The sequence below is a fragment of the Echinops telfairi genome, unplaced genomic scaffold (genome assembly GCF_000313985.2).
Source record: "Echinops telfairi isolate 266 unplaced genomic scaffold, ASM31398v2 ScPeMD7_70;HRSCAF=299, whole genome shotgun sequence".
NCBI classification, from domain to species: Eukaryota; Metazoa; Chordata; class Mammalia; order Afrosoricida; family Tenrecidae; genus Echinops; species Echinops telfairi.
Window position 1 is genome coordinate 66,382,543 of NW_022103968.1, and position 25,148 is coordinate 66,407,690.

Here is a 25,148-nt window from a genome sequence, read left to right on the forward strand (position 1 = left end):
CACATTTGGCACTCAGGCATACTGAAAGACTAAACAAATGAAAGAACGTATCCGTGAAGCGAGGACATCAGTAGCTGTGCTTACTGGATATTGCTGGACATTTTCATTTTCAAACAATGTTTTTAAGGATCTGAAAGCCCAGATGCAGGAGGCCATGACCCAGGAGGTTTCGGACGTCTTCAGTGATACCACAACGCCCATCAAGCTGTTGGCCGTGGCAGCCACTGCCCCTCCTGATGCACCTAATAGGGAAGAGGTGAGTAGCTGCACTTTTAACATTTCTTCTGCTGGCTCCAGCACATCATGAACAAGACCCTGCAAAATGCCCTTCCGTCTCCATGTCTGACCTTACATGGTACTGCTGATCTTCCTGCTGATCCTCTATATACATTTATCCCCTTGTACCGTATTCCTACTGACCTCCTCTGGCTACCCAACGCCACACCAGCCCGTGGCTGATAGACACAAGGCAGAGGTTAGCCAAGCCTCCACCCTCTCCCTTCCTCCTACCCTAGCTTGATATCAAGTGTTATTCCCACAGCACTTACTGCTCTGCTGGGTGTGACAGTTCATTCCAGTAGTGACACAGAACTTACAGATGATACTCATGATTAAGGAGGTTTATTCAGGAGTTAACAGGTTACCACAAATCAGGATCCGAAAACATCGAGGATATAGACATATATATATATGACTATATATATATATATGACTATATATATATATATATATCGTCTTGTCCACACCTCTTCTCTGCCAGCAGTCAAGTCTGTGTCCACTCCTCAGTCTCTCAACTACATGGTACCTTGGCCTCTGCAGGCCTCAGAGTCTGCCTGCCAAGACACCTTACTGTCCAGTGGTCTTAGCCATGCAACCCCTTGGCTCTGCCTCAGCCTAGCTCCTTTGTTCTGTCCCATGGTCTCCACGCAGCAGCCTCTGCTGCTTCTGCTCTCGACCTCTGCCATTTCAGGCAGAGCTCTCAAACCCTGGTCATTTTTCTTCCTTGATGGTCCTGGGAATTCTTTCCTCTTGCTATTAAGATACCTCGTTCTGATACCCGTTAACCCCTTTATTAGTGTTTCACATACCCTATATGCGTAGTTCCACCCAGTCACTGGTGGGAGTTACAAAGTCATGGATAGAAGAACAAGATTAAGAAATTTCACTTCCCCACACCTAGTCTTCCTTAATATACTCAGTCCGTACAAAGGTAGAAGTACAGAGGTCTAGCAGTACAAAGTACGAAGGGCTAGCTAAAAGTACAAAGGTCCAGCAGCCTTTGTATTTGCTATTTTTTGTGGTGCTCCCACAGATAACTCTGTGCATTACTCGCTTATTTCAACTAGGAGCTCTACTCTAACCCCACACACTCCCTTCTCCCCACATCTTGTTTTTCTCCTTAGCATTTATCAATATTTGATATGCAATGTATGTGAAAATTCCAAAAAAAAATTTTTTTTAATTCCATTATCTTTTAATTTATTTTCCATGAAAGTTTCCTTCATATTTACCTGTTTGGGGTTTTGTTTGACTGTTGCTGCGATTGCTTATGTATTTCCTTTCCCTTAGTATAAGCATTCCGTGAGGGCAAGAGGTTTGTTTAGTCACTACTTGGTCATAGTCCCTAGAGCAGTGCCAGCCTGCTACTTGGTGCACATTGAATAAGTGCTGAATGAATGAGAGAAAATGCAGGCTTCTCTCCTTGGGTCTCACTGTTTGGAACCGCTGTGTATGCCTCCTATTCGGAAGTATGTCGCATGGCTATTTTTAGCTAGAAAGGATTTTAGAAAAGCAAGTATTTGGTTTTTCAGAATGTGGCAGCAAAAGAGAAAAGGCGTGGGGGCACTTGCTGAGGCAGGCACAGAAGGTCGTGCAGAACTGGTGGGTGCAGGTCTATTATTTGCTGCTGACCTCAGTTTTCTTCCCCGGCGGACGTTACTTGGCGGTTCTAATGCTTCCTAGACACCGAACATGTGTTATTGCTCCCTTGCTCTCTGGGAAACCAGGGAGTCACCATCGACTTTTCCATGTCCTTCCCTCCCCACCACAACAGTGATCTCAGTCCCTGCTCATTCGCTCATCCAGATATTCTTGAATCTTTCTCGTTTTCAATACCTGCTGCCACAATTCTGGTTCAGGTCATCCTTCCTGTTTGGTCTTCCTTAAATCTGTTATGAGGTCGCCAGTATTGTAAAAATAAAAGGCACACTCTGCTATTCTAATTCTTTGTCTATACCCATTTCCTCACAAATTCCTGCTTCGTTACTTCATCGCCAGTAATATCGAAGCTCCTAGTTTATAGTTTTCCACATACTCTTTCCTTTTGTCCTTCCATGTGTTCGTTTTTTCTGTCTCTTGGCCTATTTTGTTATTCTTGGCTTCTGGATAGGTTAAGTGACTTTCCTTATCTCCCATAATATCAGTGTCTAACGCAATCACAACAAGCAAATAGAAATATAAATATATAGATATAGATAGTGCTTGACTAGGACAAGAACACCAACAAATGCAAAAACACAAATCGCCATCTTCAGATTCAGAGCAACGACAACAACCCTACACATACACATAGTCATAGAGAAAGATAAATGAGGGACAAGCAAAAGAAAAGAAACAGAAACAGACAGCAACAGCAACAGCAAAAGCAGACATGGTCTAGGGTCTACATAGCCAGCCGTGATAGGTAGGAACTTTGGTTCTGAAGGTGTGAGACCAGCAAAGGTAAGGAACAAGGAGCAAGGTCAGGAGAAGGGAAATCGGAGCTCAGGATTTAAGCAGAGATTCCGAGCATCACTTAGCAAGAGCCAGAGTAGTTGACTACAAACAAGAGGACACGACGAGGAAGAAGAGGCTTGAAGGGAGAGATGCAGAATTCACACGGAGAATGGAACCTGCTTACGAGTGATCTTTAAAGACTGTCAAGAGCCAGAACTGGCCACTCAGTGAGGGCAAGGTAGACTCGCCGGAGGAGGCAAGGAAGAGGAAGGATTCGATCAGGCAGTTCCCAACACCCTCTTGTGTGTAGTGCAAGCCTGGCCTAATGATGTTTGCTCTACCTGGCTTCATTTCTCATAATGGTACCCAACACATTCTGAAGAGCTTTTTGCCATGTTAACTCTGCTAAATAGTCCCTTCATGGTATGCACTTTTGTGTAATCTCTAAAATAATGGCTAAGGAAAAGTTGTGAAAGTTAGACATTGAATAAGGAAGACTGAGGAAGAATCGATGTGCGTTAGTGTGGTGCTGGTGAAGGGTACTGAATGTACCATGGACTGCCAGAGGAACAAACACAAGGCTGTCTTGGCAGTACAGCCGTTATGCTCCATAGAGGCAAAGACGACAAGACTTTTATTTCATGTGCTTTGGATCTGTTGTCAGGAGAGACCAGCCCCTGAGAACGGACATCATGGAGGGCAGCGAAGAAGAGGCAGGGCTCAACCAGGTGGCTTGACGCAGGGGCTGCATCAATGGACTTAAATATAAGGACGTTGTGAGGATGGCGCAGTAGTTTGTTCCCGGTCGGAATCGACTTGGTAACCCCTAACGAAGCCACAGAAGGACAAGTTAATTTTTAAAACAGTGAGAGAACCACAGAAGGACAAGTTAATTTTTAAAACAGTGAGAGTAGAACAAATCATTCAGTAGATGCTTTTGCATGTAGGGTTCATGAAAGTCGGCGCGCCTTGCTTTTGCGTCAGGCCTCATTTTGTTTTATTCGTGATGTGCAACGTCTGTATTCTTTCGGGTTTGTTTTCCCAGAGCTTCTAATCATCATATCATTACATTAAGCATTGCATAGGCTTTGGAGGAGGCGGTGGGCGGTCTTTCTGGGCTTCATGTGACCGCTGCCTGACCCCCTGCCTGTGAATGGTATTAGCCCCCAATAAACAACTCACACAAAAATGTAGCTTCATGTACAGCGTGAGAAGCTCCACTTAGGCCTTGAAGTTATTGCTTCAGAAATACTTCTGAGAGCTGTGGGCTCTACCACTTCGAATTACAAACTTTTTCCCCCCCTGGCCAAGCCCCATCCTTTTCCAACAGTTTTATTGGCAAGTAATTTACATATCATATAATTCAATCATCCAGTCATAACAAACCTTATTTTTATGTGAAGGAATTGGGCGCATTTCTCCAAACATTTTCTATGAGTTGACGTTGACTCGATGCCAGAGAGTTTTTCTTTTTTTTTAAATCCTGTGCTTGTTAAGCCCCACTTGGGTTCTTAAAATATAGCCTGTACGAACCATGTAGTCATTGTGCGAGCCAAGAAGCAGCTGATCTTCTGCATGGTCCTGTCTTCGGCCACGCCTGGACCTAGAGTGCAAGGAGCAGATAGGCAGCGTGGCTGTGGCCTCCTTTGACCATGGTTCCTCCTTTCCTTTGTCATCTCAGAAGCGAGGACTGGAGACTGGCCTTCTTTTGAGCATCAGTTATTATTGTTCCCAAGGAGACCAGGGGCAGAGTTTTTATATCATGAATGTTAGGGCTGCTACCCCAGGGAAGCTGGAGCTTAGATTAAGATTCTCTCTGGCGAATCTTGACTTTTAATGCACCTATCCCCTCGAGTAATTGAGCAGGGACTAGATTTGCTTGTCTTCGTTAGATTAGGGGACAGTTCTTGTTTGGGAAGGAGGGTTATTTGGTCTCCACAGTTTTGTGACGTTTGTTGCAGAGGACACAGTGCTGGGTCCTGCTAGCGTTGGGTGGTTGAACTGGAGAGAGACACATTCTGGGTAAACAGAAGACCGCAATGAGATGGATTGACAAAGTGGCTACGACGGGCTCCAGCACGGGGACGATTATGAAGTTGGTGCAGGCCCAGGCAGTGTTTCCTTCTGTTGTCTGTAGGGTCACTGCGACTCAACAGCACCTAACACAACAGCCGTTGAAGTGAAATTCACGGGTGTGCATGTGTGTGTGTGTGAGTGTGTACTCTGGATCTGGATGTCTATCGCGAAATCTCTTGAGGACATACATCAAGGCCAAGACTTGGCATCTGACTGTTATCTGTTTCATGGATTAGGGTTTTTTGTTTGTTTTTGTTTTCTTTCTTTTAATCCTTTTATTGAGGGCTCTTACAATTCTTCTCACAATCCATACATCAATGATATCAGGCATATTTGTACATATGTTGCCATCATTCTTTTCTTTTTCATTGATTTTCTTAGGGTCTCATACAACTCTTATCACAATCCATACATCCATCAATTGTGTGAAGCACATTTGTACATTCATAGCCCTGTCTTTGTTTTCTAACCATTTTATTGGGGGCTAATACAGAAATTGTTCCATCACCTCAAGCAGTATTGTACAGTGGGTGAACTAGCGTTTGATATCAGCTCCCAAGTCTGCTTGAGCAGTTGCTTAGCACTATGGTTTAGGTTGCCAAACCATGTTGTTTAAGTACTTTTTTTTATTTTATATGTCTTTGCTTTTTTTCTCAAGGTATTTGATGAGAGGGCAGCTAACTTTGAAAATCATTCCGGAAGGCTTGGTGCCACTGCAGAGAAGGCGGCTGCTGTTGGAACTGCCAACAAATCCACCGTGGAGGGCATCCAGGCGTCCGTGAAGACGGCCCGCGAGCTCACACCTCAGGTTTGATGTTGCTTGTTCTTCAGTTAAGTTCTCATGATACACTATTCTGTGAAAAAGGAAGGTCCGTTTATTTTTGAACATGTCTGTCTGTAAAATGCCATTAAATAGAATGCGCATTCCTGTATATTAAGCTCTGTCGTTTGTAGCTTAGTTTTACAAGAGACTTTTTACTTGACGTAGTTTTGTGTTACTAAATGTGTTTTACAGTGATCATGTATTAGTTTTGAAAATAGAAAATAAAAAGTACCTATCCATACATATGCACACATAATTAGAAATTACTAGGAATAACGGAGAGGCTAATTGATTGTAGAGCTTATCCTTTGCCCCAGACCAGACATTTTTAAAAATTCAATTGTATCTAAGACATATTTTCTTTTCTCCACTTACTTCCATTACTAAGATATAGCTCGCATGCTGTGAAAAGTCTACCAGAAGACTGAGAAGCAAAGACAATACCTTTAACAGGAATTCAGGTTCTGATAGGTGGTGGATGCTCTTGAACATTTTAGCTCAGCATCATTTAGTATGGCATTTTTTCTTTTGTTGGCATTTTAAAAAGCCTTATCATTTACTTGTTCGTTCATTTACGCCACAGACCAAGCATCTTTACAAACTGTGCTAGGCTTAGCTGGCACTTTGGGGAGACTAAGGGGAAAAGCGCCTCTCTTAATCTTTCAATTTTCTGCCAGCGGGCCATGGAAGTCAGGTAGGTTTCCTATAAAACTCACACACATCCAACTTTCTTTTTAAAAACTTCCATAAAATAATGAATCCTCTTGCATAGGATTTCAATGTAAAACTTAGGTTCCTGAAAGAGGATTAGAAAACTGAGTTCAAGACACCAATTATGGAAGAGACTGATCCGGGTATGTTTCCTCTGTGAGGCATGATTTCCTCATCGTAAAATGGACACGATCCTCCCTAATGGATTGTTATGAGGATTAAGATGCATGCAGAGCACACCGTGCCTATAATTTTATCAGCTCGATACATGTTAGTTCCTTCCTCACACCCCTAATAACTGGGAGCTAAATTTCTTCCCTCAGCCTTTGCATCTGGGAAGTGGTGCTATTAACTGGCCTGTGTCTCTCACCAAGTTGTTAGGATTCAGTGAGTAATTGAATGTGAAAGCACTTGGTTAACTCTAAACAGGAATTTTTGTTGATATTTATTGCTCACAAAGTAATTTAAGTGAGTTTTGTATCCTTCTGAATGGTGGAAGAGTTGACAACAGTGGTGTAACTATAAGCTGGTTTTGTGGCTGTTTTTTAAAGTATCAGGTGAATACCCATTTATTTTGTTATTGTTTTTACCTTCTTAACGTCCGACTGGGGCTGAAAAACCATTCTGAGGTGCTGTTTATACATGTGTGTCACAGGTTGCTGAAGGCTCAGCCTGAATGGAGACTTACCTCTGCAGTTTGATTTTTGGCTCTCTAGTGCCACCTTCTGGAAAGCAGGAGACAGCTTTCCTGAAGCGTGCGTTTGAATGTGGGTACCCTGGTGTTTAAAGCTTGTTTTGTCATTGCCAGGTTGTCTTGGCCGCACGCATCTTACTTCGGAATCCTGGAAATCAAGCAGCTAGTGAACATTTTGAGACTATGAAGAACCAATGGATTGATAATGTTGAAAAAATGACAGGTAGAGTTCTATGCAAAGTTCTCGTTGTGTAACCCACACGGAATGAGTTCTCAGAAACTTGAGCAGGCCGCTTGTGTTACTCTGCTGTAATTGGATAAAGGGGTGGTCATGTGCTCCGCGGTGTACTTGGCCCTGATTAAGGCTGCTGAGCAGTGGCGGCTTCTCATTCAAGCCTTGCAACTCTGTCCAGAGAGACTCTCTGGGTCGCTTTTATTTTCACGTCGCCCTCCTAGTGTGATGTTCATTGTTCCGGCTCTATCTCCTCTTTGAATGTCCCTGCCCAGTTTGAGCTGAGTTTGGTTTCAGAGGCGGGAGGCCGTGTTGGCGGGCACAGTAAGTGTCCCTGTCGTTTTCAGTGGGTTCACATTTCAAGGCACCACAATGGCTACCATTTAATACAACTCGTCTCAGAGTTTCCTCCAACTTAACAACCACGTCGTTTTTTGTTTAAAAAAAGAAGAAACCAACCACTCAGTATGCAACTCTGAGTCGTCAGTCTCGGGAAAGAAGGGATGGGGAGGAAGGGGAGAAAGCAGGAACGCAGGCTCGTCCGCGTCTCTGCAAAGCCTGCGGTGACAGGGGACCCTAGCAGCCAGAGATGAAAGTGGAGCTCCTGAGGTGTCTGAAGAGAGGTAACAGAAGTAAGAAACAGGCTGTCAGGGCTACTGGAGTCCTCCGTGTGGCTCATCTTGGCCACAGTGAGCTGCCAACAAGCAACAGATGGCTGGGAAGGAGACGGGGCAGGAGGACATGTTATTCACAGATAACGCCGTAAAGGTTTCAGACGCAATCCTTGTTTCTTCTGCTTGTCTGGGTGGATGCAAGGCCAGTGTCCTGTTTGTGTCATGCTATGAATCCATCTGGCCCTTTCTCGGCTTTTGTTTATTTGTGTTTGCTTTTGCTTGTGTACGAAGAGCTTTGGGCTGAAGGAGAGGATGCTGGTGGTGGTTCCCTCGCCCGAGAACCCTTGAGTGGACAGCAGGACTTTGGAAGTTCTCTCCTTCTCACATAGAAACCCCATTCCATTTCTGTTCTTCCATCAGGGCTGGTGGACGAAGCCATCGATACCAAATCTCTGTTGGATGCTTCGGAAGAAGCCATTAAAAAAGACCTGGACAAGTGTAAAGTGGCCATGGCAAACATTCAGCCGCAGATGCTGGTCGCTGGAGCAACCAGCATTGCTCGTCGGGCCAACCGGATCCTGCTGGTGGCCAAGAGGGAGGTGGAGAACTCCGAGGATCCCAAGTTCCGTGAGGCTGTGAAAGCAGCCTCCGATGAACTGAGCAAGACCATCTCTCCGATGGTGATGGATGCAAAGGCCGTGGCGGGCAACATTTCTGACCCTGGTAAGCAGTGCCCGGTATGGTATGGCTCACCTCTGCTGAGAGGTTAAGTCAGGAAGCTGACAGAGTGGTGAGAGAATATATGCTCCACTGTCATCACTTATAAAGTCTGGGAGCAAAAACGAGAGGCGTTGAGTGAGAATGCTAGGTTAACCATTTTTCTGCATTGCCAGACTTGTAAATGAGTTTCTCTGGACCAACTTCTGTGTTCTTTCTTGATGTTGTTTGACTCTAGATAGTTTCAGGCCATTTTTGGCCATTCTTTTGGAAATCTCTCAAAAGATGCATAGGCAGTTTGCTGGCTCTTTATGGAGCTGGCATATACCTCCTTGTGCTTTTCTGAAGAAGCTTTGTACTCCCTGTAAACCATCTCTATTTCTGCCAAATCTCGAGGCTTCTGCTTGACTTGTGGGTCTCCTACATGCCTTGTACAGATGCCACACCCCACATCGGGGTTTTGTTTAAATGGATTTTGATTTCAAGTACTACTAAAGCAGATCATAACCGGAACCAAACTTTGACATCTGAATTCTCTATGTTCTGAGACCCCAGCCTCATCTATAAGTACAATCCAGTCCCTGTGGAAGAGTAGGAAGAGGGTGGCCCTATTTATCCCCTAGGTCACCTCACTAAGGACATGCTCAATTTTTCAGCTGGAGTTTCTACTAGTGACTTTCTGAATTCCAGTAACAGGACACAAAAGCAGTTGCTCCAAATCAGGCGTAACATGCTGCAAGCTAAGTCGAGCAGAGGAGCAGGAGAGAGATGAGAGCCTGGAACTGAAATTGCCAGTGTTCTGAGGGGGCTGGCTTGTCTTCTGACTCCCTCATCACTAAAAGTGATGGGTGCCCCTGGCACCCACAGATCAGCATGTGTGTCCAGGATTGCCCGAGTGTCTGTTGTTGTCCCTGCAAGATGATGTCTGGAGTACTATGGGAAAACAGCTGGTCGGTAAAGCATCTCTTTGCAGACCTCAGGACATTCGCTTTGCCCTTACCTCCTGTGTCCCTCAGTCAGTGCCTGAGCTGCTTCTTGGCAGCTTCACATCCAGCTATTGTTAATGGAACCAGTTCATCTGCTGGACAGACAGTGCCCCAGAGCATGGACCTGAAAGCAAAGGTGTCTTGTGTTTAGGCCTGCAAAAGAGCTTCCTGGACTCGGGATATCGGATCCTGGGAGCTGTAGCCAAGGTCAGAGAAGCTTTCCAACCTCAGGAGCCTGACTTCCCGCCTCCTCCCCCAGACCTTGAACAGCTACAGGTAAGTATATTGGGAGAGAGAGACAAAGAGACTCCAGCCACAAGGTGTTGGCACTACAGCGAGAGAGGTGAACTGTTCTGGAGCCTCAACTGTTAGGAGCTTTCACTGGATGCTGCATTTGTAGACAGAGAGAGATTATCAATCTAACATCTCGTGCAGTCACAGCACATGCATTCGCACATGATGTTGGGGGCAGGTGGGTTTCGGCGTTGGCCTGCTGTGGCATGGAGTGGCGGGAGCTGAGAGCTGGCTCTGGTAAGTGTGGATTTGATGAATAGCCAGTTTGGGGGGGAAGTTAGTGAGGACTAGTGAGAGACTCCACACAGCTCATGGCAGGGAGGGTTTTGCTTTGTTTTTTTTGGGTACTGCCAGTTGATAATCAGGTGATTAGAATCTTCTATAGGTTTTTTTTCCTTTTACTTAAAAACAACAGCAAAAGTAACACTTTATTAAGAAAACCACAAAAACTTTATTTTACCCCACCTGTAATTTACAGTCTTTTGATGTCTCCAAGTCCCATGACTATACTCGTCCGTAGTCGGGTGGTTTAGGAGGAGGACAGCTGAGCAGGAGTTTACAGATGCAGACACCATGCCTCTTTGTACAGGAGTGGAGAGGCACTGAAATGGACAATAGCCCCATGAAGACAACAGTTGGATTTACTCTTTGACTTACCTTTACGTATTTAATGACAGTCAAAGATGTACATTTCTAAGCTGATTCGAGGGCAAAATCAGGCCATTATTCCATATGGAAGGAATAATGCTTCCCCTACCTCCAAAATTGCTTTGACCCTTCCACCTGAGCTCCTGGTGGTGGCTGGTGCTGGAAATAAGTATTCCTACGGAAAAGCTTCTTTTGTGATGAGTGGAGTTAAGACATTAGAGTGAGGATCTTAGAGCTATCTGCTTAGCTACCTTTATTGCCAGGCAAGGAATCTGAGGCTCAAGGCAGAAGGCACATGCCTACCGTTTTTCCTAACAAAATCAGACCATCCCGTAAGTCTTCTGTAAAGAACACTACGCATCTGTGGTCCAGTAGGACTGAGCACGCCTTTCTGAGATCTGACCAAACTAAAAGCTACTACCTTTTCATGTGGGAAAAGGAAGAAAATATGCTTCCTCGTGACTCAGTGTGCATAGTGCCGTATGGAGTCTGGTGGCTCTTGGGGGGGATGCATTTTTAGAGGTGATGGTTTTATTATAATCTGGTGGTTTTCTTTCCCAGCTAACAGATGAACTTGCGCCTCCCAAACCACCTCTACCTGAAGGTGAGGTCCCTCCGCCTAGGCCCCCACCACCAGAGGAGAAGGATGAAGAATTCCCTGAGCAGAAAGCAGGGGAGGTGATTAACCAGCCAATGATGATGGCTGCCAGGCAGCTCCATGATGAAGCTCGCAAATGGTCCAGCAAGGTAAGGCACGGAGCCCTTTGGGTTGAGATAGGATGTCCTTTCGGAAAAGATTAAAGAACAGCACACATAGCCGAGGAAGAAGGATCTGTCTGCTCTCTGCTCTGGTTCCTGTGCCACCTTTGTTTCAGAGCGAGGTTTCTGCTGCTAGATGGCTCCTCCTTCCAGTACTGAGGTTGAACGTCGGATGTCTGTGGTCTGAGAAGAGAGTTCCTTTACGGTTCTCCCATTGTAGTGTCCACTGCCCTGACATTAAGGGGTCTTTTAAAAAAGAATTCTCCTTCTTGGGATTTCTGCATGCTTTGCTATTGCTAATCATCAGAGCATCCAACATGAACCTCATCTTCCTTGGGCTCTCAGAGTTGGATGAATGTTTGCTGTTTCCTTCTATTTTGTTCAACAGAAGCAAGAGAAGTGGTGACTTAGAAGCCATATGGTTTGCCCTTCTCAGCATCATCTTACCTTTCAACTCAGTTGGTTCTAGGCTGGCTTCAACGCAGAAAATTTCAAAGTATAAATATTAATGTGATGGTAAAAATTTGGATATGGCTACAATTATACCCCGGCAATAGCTTTTGCCTAATTTCTCCTAAATTATGGGCTAAGTCACTGGTCACTTTTCTAGGTAAGAGCTAAACATTTTTGCTAACTTACAGTGATATATAATTCCCATTTCTAAAGTGTTCCTACTTTGACCCTATACCTTTGTTCCCACCAGCTCTGTCTCTAATTCTTTTCACATTCTCAGTTTTCTCAAGCCCTTGTATTGAAAGTAGTAACTCGGGGCCCTCTAGCACATGCAGCTGATCTATGTTTTCAGCCTGGGAATTGACCTTAGTTTTTAACTCTGTTTTTCTGAATTGTCCTAAACCCAGCTCTGAGCCTGGGTTCTAACAAGGAATGGAAATCTTGCTGGTGTTGGACTTGACCTGTGGAATTGGTGACAACAGTGCACACCCATCCCTAGGGCTCTGGTTAGAGTCCTAGTAGGCCTGGAGCTGTGGAGAAGCTTCTAAGGACAGGAGGGAGAAGATGACAAGTTTTATTCAAAGAAATTGGGATTACAGTTATAAATTTTAAAGATACAGTTAAAAGGCTGTAAATTAGGGTGGGTGGTATTGGCTTACTAATTAATCTTATTGCACCATTGGCGACCAAATGTCCTTATGTCTGACAGCCTCTACTGGTTTGGAGCATCAGGCGATTGATTACGTGTGTGCATGAGAGAGAGAGAGAGCGAGCGAGCACACACACATTGGTTTGGAACATTAGGTGATTACTAACTTGGAAGCTATGTGGGGTGGTGGAGTGTGGGAGAGGAGACAGAGACAGACGGACAGACTCTGAACCTTAACAGCAGTGAGCTGCCCTCGCCTCTAAAGAGCATGGATGAGCACAGGCTGAGACAGTTTAGAGAAAAGGTTTTAGTTGTAACTGAAACCCTTGTTGGTTCTGAATCCTCTTGCTTCATTGTCATTTTAGCAGGATGAGATCTTTATTAGTGATAAAATCTCAAATCAAATTCTATAAAACTCCCACTTTCTCTTGGTCTGAGATGTTTGTTATAAAGTACATGTGCTCACTGCTCACCATTCTTCATATCAGTAGTTTGAACGAATTGAGGCAGTTTTTAGTATTTTTCTTTCAGGTCTAGCTTTTCCGTATCTGATCCCTCTACCACCATCTCCAGTTTTTCAGTGTCTCCATCCCTGTTTTAAGCTCATTCTCTTCCCCGTGTGGTTCCTGTTCTTGTACCGGACACCAATCTTGGACTCCTCAGGGATTGTTTCCTCTGAGTTCATTTTGAAAGATCCTCACCATCAGTTTCCAGGTCCACGTGTTGTCTAATCCTCGATCTAGATAAGCTGAGTTGGGAGTGAGCGAGAACCCTATTTTCCAACAGGGAAGACTTAGGTTGTACCCCAGAAGCAGCTGAGAGGATCCTAGTAACGGGTGCAATGAAAGATCGTGGAAGCCTGGCTCTGGAAGCTTTGAAGAGATGGAGCTGGCCTTCGAGGTGGTTTGACTTTGAGATGAGAGGCTGGTGGAAAAGGTATCTTCTTGAGGTTCCTCTCGGCTGGTGACTATGGGACACTTGAGAGGTCAAGGCCTCTTTACCGACCACTGGGTTTTCCTGTCCCTTTTCTAGTTTCTGCTGATGTCACATTTTAAAAATTCTTGGACTTTTAACTTTTGAAGGTAATAAGAATTGACATCTGATAACTTCAGAGGTGACCAGTCCGTATATGTGTTTGCTTTGTTCTAGTCAAAGCAACTTGGGCGGCTGCGTTTGTTTGTTTTTCTCCCCTCTCTGAAGTCCTTTGAAAGTTACTGACCTTCTTTTGTTTGGTTGGCTGGTTCCACTAAAAATGTTCTGACATGATGATTACCCTTGGGAGATTAAACGTGGTCGTATTTTTAAAATGTGTTATTTGCTTCCTGGGCGCGTTTCTTCAGAAACCTTTTGCCATGGGACTAATCTCTCCTTCCTTCATCCCAGGAGTCTTAGGCTCAGAGGCTGACTGGGACCCTTTCTGTGGAGCTTGGTTCATCTGGCTCCCGGGGAGTATGCCATTTTCTTTCCTGTCCCAGGCCAGCTTTGGTTACGAAAGTGGCTGAAGCTCAGTTTCCAAAGTCCTACTGCTCTTACTAACACTATCCCTGTTTCTCATCCTTCCTGCCATCGACAAAGCTGGGGAACCCAGCCGCAGAGGTGGGTATAGGTGTTGTAACTGAGGCAGATGCTGCTGATGCCGCTGGGTTCCCTATCCCCTCTGACATGGAAGACGATTACGAACCCGAGCTGCTGGTAATGCCATCCAATCAGCCAGTCAACCAGCCCATTCTGGCCGCGGCTCAGTCATTGCACCGAGAAGCTACCAAGTGGTCTAGTAAGGTACTGATTAGCAGCCCCAGTAGGGGCTGCTCGAAATGCATCCGGCCATGTGCAGCCTTGACACATTGCATCACTCATGGTCTGTGCGAGTCCTGTGAGTCTGAGCAGGGCGGGCATCTGTCTGTCTGCACTTTGTAAGACTGGCTTCACAAGTTTGATAGAACTGCTAATGCCAGATTAATTGGATTGCATTTATGTTTGGGGCTGCGGAGAGATGGAGTCACTTTTTGAAAGGGTTATCTTATCAATCTTGTGGCCACTCTTGGAATCTTAAACACCCTTGAGAAGCCAGAGATGAGCCTCTCAATGACTTATGGGTCAGAGACCATTATAGACCATTCAGCAGGTCACTTGGCTTTGCCTCTTGAGCTTTGCCTGCCCCCGCCCCCCACCGCTGACCTCACTCATGGCTCAGAGACAGAATCTGTCTGGGTGAGAGCAGCTTCAGATGGCAGGCTCTCTGGGGAGGACTGCTTGCTGCCCTGCACTTGGCTGTGGCAGATGCTGGCCGTGATGTGTATCCACAGGGAAGGGGCCTTCACTGCCTGCTTGGGCAGGTGACCCAGTGGTAGCGGGGTGGGGGCCGGGAACGGAGCGTGCTCAAGGCTGCAGGGTGGCAGCAACAGAGCTTTGGTCTTACGGGTGGAAACAAGGCTAGTTTGGGGGTGGGGTTCACGTCTTTTCCTCTGAAGGTAGCATGCTTGCTCCGAGAAGAAATGGTTTGAAGAGTGATGAGCAATAACTAACCCTGGCACTTTACAAGGTTCTGCCTCCTGCACTCACCTTCGGTCTGCATCCCCTGAGCTCACAGCGCCTCCCGCCTTTGTGTTCACTCCTGCCTCACACGGTACACCCCCCAGCATCAAGTCTGTCATGTTCCGGCGCCTGTGCAGGCCTCTCAGACATCCTACAGTGGCAGGTTTTGTGTATGCCTCACTGCATTTTATAGAACTTTAATAAAAGTCTGAGGGGGAAAATGAATAGGGTCTAGCTTTTTAGGAGATTTTGAGTATGGATATTTTTGGTCGTTATCAGCTAAAATACAAGCACTGCAAAGGCATAAGTTGTATATTTCTTTAGTATGCTCCCTGAAGGTTTTAATGAGCTAACATGTCAAATACAAAATAAATGCCAATAGAGTTGGGGTTCCATTTAAGGCCTAGCTCATTTGAATTTTCCTGTGATAACCTTCTAAGATGTCCTCTTAGCTTTTTTTTTAACCCCCCTCTTAACAATTGGAGGTTTCATTTACCTGAGAGATGAAGAATTGATTCTCGGCCTTTCATAAAGTGGAAAATGAAAATAGCCCATTCTCTCATGTTGACCGAGCCCTGGTGGCTGCTAAGTACAAGGTCAGCAGTTCAGAACTACCAGCCATTCCCTGGGAGAGTCGGGGCAGTCTCGGCAACCCACGGGGCAGTTCTCCCCGGTCCGAAGGGGCTGGCAGTGGGCCTGGTCTTGGTTCTCAAGCTGCTAGGACAGAGGCAGCAGTGGGAAGACTAGAGTACTCTAGATCTGAGAAAGATAGCCTTTACTCCCCTCACCCAGGTTAAGACTAGTTTTTGGGGCCTTTTCATAGTTGGCTGCTATTTACTACAAGGTGAAGGATGAAGCTGATGACTTTAGCAACTGAAAAAGCGCCTCTCTATTTTCCCCCTCAGGCCAGCTCGACAGCGTCACCCCTACAGAAACAAAAACATGCTGTTTAACCAACTCACTGGCCCCGTCTCCCATTTCTTGGTGTGATGAACTTGGCGATGCTGTGCCTGGGGATGTACATGTCGCCCTTTCAGACTAATTATCTAGGTCTTCCTTTTCCGCCCCTCACTCAGTGCTGGGTGAGGGCCCTGGCTCACTCTCTTGTCTGTCTTTCCATCGCTTCCCTGTGACTTAAGAATGATCCTTTTCTCCTTTTCTCACTCTTCCAGAAGGCTCGGGGAGCAGACACCCTTTCTGCCCCTGTCTCCTTTCCTAAACCGACTGTGTGGTGAGCTGGGTGTGACACTAAGCCTTTCCTTCTCTCTAGGGCAATGACATCATTGCAGCAGCCAAGCGCATGGCCCTGCTGATGGCTGAAATGTCTCGTCTGGTAAGAGGGGGCAGTGGCACCAAACGGGCACTGATCCAATGTGCCAAGGACATTGCCAAGGCATCAGATGAGGTGACTCGGCTGGCCAAGGAGGTTGCCAAGCAGTGCACAGATAAGCGGATTAGAACCAACCTCTTACAGGTACTGGGGAAAGAAGGCTGGGTGGATGGGTGTGCATGTGTGGGTGGCATGTGTGTGGAGGGGCAGGGGCAGGCAACGGAAGATGCAGGTGAGAAAAATTTGGGAGAAGGGAAGAGATTGTTTCCAAAGAAATAGCACAGAGGGATGCAACAGCACAGATCCAGGAAAACGTATTCCTAACCAGAGGAAAGGCTTTGGATACTCCCAGTTCTGGACAAGGGGACTGACTGACCCTGGGAGAAAACAAGTGAAATCCTGTTGCTGATATCTTGAGCTTGTGAGCAAGACAAACATGGAAACATTGATTTTTTTCCTCAGGTGTGTGAGCGAATCCCAACTATAAGTACCCAGCTCAAAATCCTGTCCACAGTGAAGGCCACTATGCTGGGCCGGACCAACATTAGCGATGAGGAGTCTGAGCAGGTACGTGTCTGCCACCTCCAGTTTCTTGCCAGCAGCCAGTGTGTCACAACAATTTAATTTCATAAATTGCCAGGCTCCCTCCGGTTTTATTGTGGTGTCTGACTGTGATTCTAGTCCTCTGAGTTTGTGTGAAATTTTTGTTTTCATGGATTGGTTGGTTGAATTGGTTGTAACATTCACTCATTCAATATGTATGAAATACCTCCTAGCTACCAGGCCGTCCTTAACACTGAGGGGACAGCAGTGAGCAAAACTGACAAACTCTCAGCCCTTGTGGACTTTACATTTAAGTGTGGAGACAGAACAAGCAAACAAAACCCAAGGAAACACATTACACATCTTTGGGAGAAAAATGCAGGGAGAATCAGGATTTGGAAGGCTAGGGGTTGGGGAGTTTTGAAATCAAGTGAACAAGACCTAACTCATGAGCAGAGATTTGAAGGAGGTGAGGGATGAGTCATGGGATACCTGAAAGAAGACCATTCCAGACAAGAGGTAACAATGGAAGTCGGGGTGCTGAGGCAGTGTTTAAAGAACAGGAAAAGCGCACACACTACAGGCCATCTGAGGGCAGTCTACAATCAGTGACGGATCTAGTTTTGGGTTCCTGCTTTTGATCCAGATGAGTCACCACTGATGCAAGCAAGTACAGGGCGTGCCAGGTGAAAGTGGGGTTAAGGACAGCCACTCTTGGCTTCATCTTGTTCGAGGAGTGAGCTGCAACGGGCACTGTGACTAACGGAGGTCTCTTCTTCCCTGGCAGGCCACAGAGATGCTGGTTCACAATGCCCAGAACCTCATGCAGTCTGTGAAGGAGACTGTGCGAGAGGCAGAAGCAGCTTCAATCAAAATTCGAACAGATGCTGGATTTACCCTGCGCTGGGTTAGAAAGACTCCCTGGTATCAGTAGATCTCAGGCCAAATTTGTGGTACAGAAACTCGTAGTAAACACACGGAAAATTATCTAATCCCAGCAGTCATCCAGAAAGGGATTACACTTTTGTCACGGAGGACATCTTCAAACTGTCTCCATAGACAGCCTGTATTCTTAAACACAGTTTTATTTGTGCACTCTGTCCCAACAGGCCGACTGGGTTTCTTAGTCATTGGGACTTCACATAAGCTCAGAATCTAAGGCGCGAACACTCACTCTTCTCTGCCCGTCCTCTAGGGGGCTGTTCCCTCAGAGAAACCTCTCTGCTTCCTATTCCCTGCCTCCATTTCCCTCTTGAGGGCACCTAAAACTCAGGCCCCCTGGCAAGTCAGTTAAAAAGGAAATCACTGTGCCTCCAAAAATGTTTTGGGCTTTCCACATTGCCACTAAACCCGACTACCTTCCTTGGGCAGTATTACATGTGTCATTTCCAAAAATGAGCCTCCTTGCAGCAGGGGAGGTAGCCTCTGGGGATCTCCAGTACATGAGGCCTGGATTTATTTTCTGCCCTTCCCCAATTTAACCCTTCTGGTTTCCAACTGTACAAAACCGAATTTCATTGTCAGGAGGAAACCATATGATTGTCTTCAACATGCCCCAGGGCACTATCTGTTCTAGAGAAATCCCTGCCGTGGCCTACTAAGGTGGTCACTGCAGAACACACTGTGTGTCCTGGTGCTGTCTCCCACCGAAGGGGCAGAGTGGCTAGGGGGTGGCTTTGCCCATCCTCAGTGGGGCACTCCTGGGTGCTCCACACCTTCACTGCCTGCAGTCTGTGCTGAGGCCTTATCTACATCCTACGCTCTCCTTTCTGAGCTGAAATGCTGCATTTAATTTTAACAAATCATGTTTCCTATCCTTTAGTCTTTTCCCCTCACCAGTTCTTAAACGAGATTTTAAAGGTATGTAGGTGTTTGCTCATCTGTAATTTTGAAAGATTCGTTTTATCATTTTGAAATTGTCCCAACAATTGGTGCTTACCTTTTAAGAGTGTTTAATGGAGGGTCTAAGGGGGAGCAGATGCTGCAGATCAAATGCTGGCACTGCTAGATTTACACGATGAACCACTGGGGAGAACTCCTGCAATTCCTACTTCCTTTCAACTATAACTAACCCCCTTCCATCTCCTGTCCAAGTCTGGTTGGTTGAGAGATTAAAGGGTATAATGTTTAATTATAGCCATAAGTTTCCTATGTGGTAAAACGAGAAATCATTTTTCTTTCTTTTTTTGTACTTACCACTGCTATGCATTTCCCAGCACATGAAAGGATGTTATTGGAAGCTTCCCAAAGCCAGAACCCGAGTAAGAGAACCCTTTAGCCTGAATGTCCTTCCCTCCTGCCCCCAATGTGTATTAGAGCCCAATATCAAACGTGTAAAACTTGTCTTATGATGGTCCTGAACGCTCAAGACTTCTGAACGTTAGTTTCAAGGTTCTCAGCATAGTTGTATAGTTGCTTAACTGGTATAAATGCAATATGAATGCCTTTAAGTATGAATCTATGCCAAAGATCACCTTTTGTTTTACTAAAGATGACTTAGAGGAAATATCAGATGTCTCCCAGTTCTTCCAGGGTCTCGAGCCACTGGTTTGCACTTTATGCCGGATGTGCTCTTTTGCAATATTAGTGCTCAAGATACATTGAAACAAAGGAAAAAAACAAATTAAATCCCTGAATGATTAGCTATGTCACCCCTAAAAGATTACATTTATAAACTACAGTTTGTTATATGCAAATATTTTCAGCCTCTTTTGTTCTGTTTGAAACAATAAAGTGCATTTGTATAAATACTCCTTCAAATGCTGGGTATGTTATTTTAGCCAAAATCTTTAGTAAGTTTTCTCCTTTATTTTGAGCTAGCTGGTGGTCTGAAATGTAAAGCGTTTTACTTCATCAAGATGTTGAGTTTAAATCCACAGAAACCAGTAGCACTGTATTTAGTTAACAAGGGTCTGTGTAGTAAAGAACACCTTTGGGGACCAAGGTCACACGAGGAAGCAAGTGGCCAATGTAGACCACCACCTCCTTTTCCTGAGGCTGGAAGCAGGAGATCCTAGCTGTATTGGCAGAGGCCACTGTCCCTGAGCTGGCCGGCCAACGTGCAGGAGTGCCACACGTCCATGTAGTGTGGAAAGGTGGGGGCACAGATGCCTTTTGGGGACACAGTCTCTTTTTGCTTGAGGAGGAACTGACTAAAGTAGTAATGGAGCGTCATTGTTCCTTGATTTTTCTAGGCCTCAAACTGGTTCTCAATCTGTGGGTCGTGACCCCTTTGGGGGTGGAATGACCCTTCCACAGGGTTCGCCCGATTCATAACAGCAAAATTACGGTTATGAAGTAACAACAAAAACAATTTATGGTTGAGGGGGGTCACCACAGCACAAGGAACTGTATTAAAGGGTCATGGCATTAGGGAGGTTGAGAACCACTGCCTCAACATAACCAAACCAAACTCACTGCCGTCAAGTCAGTTCTGACTCACAGCGACCCACGGGGCAGGGTAGAAATGTCCCTGTGAGTTTCCAAGACTGTAACTCTTTATGGGAGTAGAAAAACCTCGTCTTTCTCTCAAGATCAACGGGTGGTTTCGAACTACTGACTTTGTGGTTAAATGCCCAGTGAGTAACCCAGTGTGACACCAGGACTCCTTTTGTATGCCTTAAAAAGGACAAATATCATTTGGGAGCAATATTCAGTGCTGCTGACTGCATTTGTTACTGCCGATCAAAGAGGCAGATTAGTCTGTTTGAGATTAAGGGAAATGTCTAATCCAAGGCTGCAGAATTAGTTTAGTAATCTTCTACAACATTTTTTGGGGCTAAATACCATATATATATACTGGGGCTACTGTCTTGCTATATTGAAGTTTGGTCACATTCTCTCACATCATTTGACGCCAGTGACAATAAAAGCAGCATTTTCCCCCCATGGGTTCTGTGGCATCCCTTCAAGAATAAACCCTTCGATGGGATCCCTTTGAATAAAGTGATGGCAACTCCTTCACTGCAAACAAACAAAAAATGAGAATCTACTTTATTTGCTCTTGGGATATACTCCCTTTTAAAATTTAAAAAGACAAGTATCATTGATTTTAAAAAAATAAGAGGGGCTATTCTGTGATTAGCTTGAGATCTGTCCTTACAAAAAATATTCCTGTAAGTATGCATGGATCTTTATTACTGGTGGCTGGTGGCTGGGTGAGTGAGTAGCTTTGATCACATACTGCTCAAAATCTGTAGCCAGAAACTTTTGCATGGTGTTAATACACTGTGATTAGGACGTTCTTAAAAGTGCTGAAACTACCTCATATCTTGCAAGATGATATGGAATGAGATCTGATCCCCTTCAGTCTGCTCTGGCACTGAGCCATCCATCTGCTCAATCAAGTGTCAAGTTAAAAGGGGAAAAAAATAAAAAAACGAACACCCTGTTGGTTTATCTTTTTATTGACAGTATAGGCAGAGCTAGAGAAAAAAATTACTGGATTCTACCAAATTAATAAATACAATAATTTAATTGCAAAAGGAAAGGCTATTTGGGATAGAAATTTCTAGAGACAAGGTACTCTTGGCACATAATCGTCATCATATATATAAGAAAACAGCATAAGAGGAACACTGAACAGTCCAGGTATGTATGGTTCAGATTAGAGACTCTGCATAAAGAAAAAGAACTCTGAGGAGGAAGACACGGAACAGCACGCAAATGAACTGGGTAGTCAGTCTTAAGCTATTCGGCAACCGTTTGGTTTTAGTTGCCAATCTTGATTGGTTACCCTAGAAATTTAGAAGTTGTAAACACTGGCCTTTTATATCACATGGAAGACAAGTTGGGTGTTCTCGGCAAGTAAAGGTAAGAAGAATGCTGTTGTCTAGTGGGACTCACTACATTAGCACCAACCACTAGCCTTTGACAGCAGAAATGGGAGAGTAAGAGGGGGTGTCCGTGGCTGATAATGAAATAAACTGGAGTCACAAGGAAAAGAAACATAATAAGGGCAAGAAGGAAATGTGAACTATAAACCCTTCTTCTTCAGCTTTTCTCCATTCCTCTCTGTCTAAGGAGACAAATTAACTGGGCAGTGACTTCCAAGCTGAGGTTGAGTGACAACAATACTGCAACCTTTGATTGACTAGTGAGCCACATGATCAAATTAGTCAATAACTGAGGATCTTTTCTGCCTCAACGGGCCACTTTTTCATACACAATAGAGACAGCAAGTACTCTAGTGACAATTTATAACAATAGCTTCATGTAAGAGTTTGAATTGTAATCCATTAAGAGTTTTCCATGAGAACCATATAATAGGAAAAAGGAGCTCCTGCTAGGGACACAGGCAAATGCAAAACCTTGAGCAACAATCAAAAAGATTTAAAGAAAAAAACAAACAAACTAGAGAGGCAGGTACATTTCTCTCCTTTTGCTAAAGCAGGGCATAGGCATTTAGGCTAACCATGGTTATTTACATGATGTGGGGTACACTTTATTAAACACAAAGATGGCAAACGTTTCGGCTTGTTTCTTACTACTTTAATTTGCTTCAGAACTGAAATGCGTGGGCTTGTGGGCACTTCCTAAAAGCAGAAGTAGTGTCTCTTTCATTACTTTAATGAAGCATTCACCTCTGACCCAAATGATTTTGACTGTGCTATTTAACAACTGAATCAGTGGTACAACATTAAGATGGCATTTACTACACGGAGGTCTCTGTAAATCCGAAACCGAATTTTACATAAAAACCTTATTTATAAAAAATACAATACCAAGTACAGTGAGAGTGGAACAGGGAATAGTAGTGTTCCCCGCCAGGGCCATGTGGAGGTGGCCTTTGCTACAGTGCTTGCTTAATGGCACAAGTGAAACGCTGAATAAGGCAAACACTTTGAAGAGGCAGTTTTCTGTAAACTTCTTAGGGTGGGGTACAGGGTGGAAGAATCTTCCTCTATTTTGGAACAAATGCTAATTTGGGGTGGGCAAGGTCAAGTTTACTATTAGGCTGTACCTGATACATAACATCACAGAATAAGACAGCTCCTGCTGGTTGAGACCAGTCACTTCTTTTAGAAGAGAGGTTATCATTATAGCCTTCTGCCTTTACTATTACCATGTGCAGCATCCAGCTAATAACCCCTTATAGAAGAAATCACTGCTCAAAGTCTTAATGAAAAGATACAAAATAAGCAGTCATTAGAAAAATTTCCTTAGCTTAAAGCTCCTTAAGAATTTTACACTGATTACTAAGCTACTTTGTTAAGAGTTGTGTAGCTCAACACAAATGCTTTAACTAGAGTATGTATTCCCACCCACTTGGTACCTACTAGTGATATACTGTAATGACACTTGGAAACAAACTGATTGTGAGGAATTTTGGCCTCTTCTCATGTTCTCACTTGGAACTTTCCAGCTTTTGTGACATATTTGACTCCTTTAAATGGCTTATATTTCTCCCCGTACATGTCCAAGCGGTTTACCTTTAAACCTGTTAAGAAAGGAATAAACGATTATCTTCCTGGCCACACTACTGAATGCAGTATTTGCTTAGCAATGGGTACTATACAGTAAACCTCTTAATATTTACGTGTCCCTTCACCATTTGGAAGTAAAGTTTCTTCTACCATTCACATCTTTTAAGGGTAATTCTACTTTCTCTGAGTATGAATGGATTCCCGTATAGTACGTGAATGAAGGTGGGAGTGAGAAAAATTGGGTGAAATTGTTGGTACCTGAAAGGTGAGCACCAAAGCATAATATAAAAGGATAACCTGTTTTTCTTTCTAAAGAGGGAATATTAGCCACCCTTTTAAATTCCTAATAATTGAACTCGGCAAAATTCCATTACTACTAAACACGGTCCCGTTGATGATATATCTTTACCTGAAATAGCAAGCTGCTGGATCTTAAACTGTATGTTCAGGCTTGGATTCTCTTCTGGCTTGGGTGCTCCAGACTGTAAATTCACCAGCCCTTTAAGACTTGGGAGCTTTTGTGGAGTAATTTTCCCCACATCCCATGTTAGTACCTTAAAAAGGAAAGGAAAAAAAAAATTGAAGCACTTGTCAAAGACGATGTCCAAAGACAAAGTGATGACATCATATCCGTACAAACTGAAGGACAGTGTCTTGGAAACGAGGGATCTGTACTGACTTTCTCTACTTGTTAGATCCTCGGCCAATTATGCGTGTCCTTGAATAGGAAGGAGAATGAGGAACCAACATTTGTTGAGCATCTACTTTTTACAAATGAGGAACTAATGCTTGTAGAGATCCAATAACTTGCTTAAGATCAGAGCACTATTAAGAAAGTAAGGTAAGGTTGAACCTAACTAAGGCTATCTAACTTCAGCTTTTTCCCTTCCCCGTTATACTACCATCACTGCTTCCCTCTGAGTCTCAATTTATTTTTCTGTAGGATTAGATGAATGGCTTAAATCTTTTCACCGAATAAGGAAGTTAAAAGAAAATCATCTTTTTCAGTTCCTCCGAAAAACGTATGCTATAAAAATGGGTTAAGAAGCAAATGCCATTTACTTAGTAGCAGTTGTCATTTACTCAGTAGCAGATGTATGATTCCTTTCATAGCAAGTGGTATAGTAATCTCTTCTAGGTTTTGATAGAACTTGAGACTTAAAGAAGCCACTACGCGGTTCCTTCCACCCACAACACAAAATAAAGGTTGCAGAAACACTTGCTCACTCGATCTGAAGTGGCTGTACCTTGGTGACAGGGTCAAATGTGTAAGTGCCTTGAGTTGGTGTCAGGTTCATATTCAGCAAAACTTTCGGCATGTGAACTGTCACTGTGATTCCTTCGATCGTTTTTCCCATGTTCTGCTTTGGTCCAATTGTAATATCAAATCGGCCACAAGAGCTACTCTCCTTAAAGCTGATGCTGTGCTTCACATATACTGGAATTGCCACTAGACTAAAAAGAGAAAAACACAAAAGCACACATACATAACTAATGGTGTGGGGCAGCTCCGAGGTGGTCTGACAACCCAAGTTCCAGAGTAGGCTATCCTGCTTCTAACCCTAAGGACAGAGCCCTGCACTCCCAGAGCTGCAGATCCGGCAAGTAGTATCACAGTATTGGGAATGGTATGGTTTCTGTGCAAAAGTATGTAAGTCAAGATAAGAATCTGAAGCTTAATGAAAACAATTCAACCAATAGCCTTAAAAAAAATTTTTATGAGGGGCTCATACAAATCATAATATATACATACATCAATTGTATAAAGACATTTGTACATTCGTTACCCTCATCATTCTCAAAACATTTGCTCTCCACTTAAGCCCCTGGCATCAGCTCATTTCCCCCCTTCTCTCCCCTCTCCCCTCATGAACCCTTGATAATTTAAATTTATAAATTATTATTTTGTCATATCTTACACTGTCCGACATCTCCCTTTACCCA

The 25,148-nt window shown here is 44.3% G+C and overlaps 2 protein-coding genes across 6 annotated transcripts in view; one reads left to right on the forward strand and one right to left on the reverse strand.

Moving 5' to 3' along the window:
* VCL (vinculin) overlaps window positions 1-19,529 on the forward strand; it is a 129,300-nt gene extending 109,771 nt beyond the window's left edge. For 2 of the 4 annotated variants that reach the window (XM_045291170.1, XM_004701178.2), the window contains exons 13-22: window positions 128-256; window positions 5,450-5,599; window positions 7,134-7,242; window positions 8,286-8,588; window positions 9,720-9,844; window positions 11,072-11,257; window positions 13,947-14,150; window positions 16,177-16,380; window positions 16,699-16,803; window positions 17,567-19,529. In XM_045291170.1, coding sequence (XP_045147105.1) covers window positions 128-256; window positions 5,450-5,599; window positions 7,134-7,242; window positions 8,286-8,588; window positions 9,720-9,844; window positions 11,072-11,257; window positions 13,947-14,150; window positions 16,177-16,380; window positions 16,699-16,803; window positions 17,567-17,713 — 1,662 coding nt within the window. In that variant the 3' untranslated portion in view covers window positions 17,714-19,529. The remainder of the gene's footprint in view (window positions 1-127; window positions 257-5,449; window positions 5,600-7,133; window positions 7,243-8,285; window positions 8,589-9,719; window positions 9,845-11,071; window positions 11,258-13,946; window positions 14,151-16,176; window positions 16,381-16,698; window positions 16,804-17,566) is intronic. The other 2 variants (XM_045291171.1, XM_004701179.2) reach the window with 1 other exon arrangement.
* Window positions 19,530-21,169: 1,640 nt separating this feature from the next.
* The window catches only part of AP3M1 (adaptor related protein complex 3 subunit mu 1), a 24,680-nt gene continuing 20,701 nt past the window's right edge, over window positions 21,170-25,148 (reverse strand). For both annotated transcript variants that reach the window (XM_004701180.3, XM_045291571.1), the window contains exons 7-9: window positions 24,452-24,659; window positions 23,614-23,758; window positions 21,170-23,218 (exon numbers count right to left, since the gene is read on the reverse strand). In XM_004701180.3, the coding sequence (XP_004701237.1) occupies window positions 23,118-23,218; window positions 23,614-23,758; window positions 24,452-24,659 (454 nt within the window). In that variant the 3' untranslated portion in view covers window positions 21,170-23,117. The remainder of the gene's footprint in view (window positions 23,219-23,613; window positions 23,759-24,451; window positions 24,660-25,148) is intronic.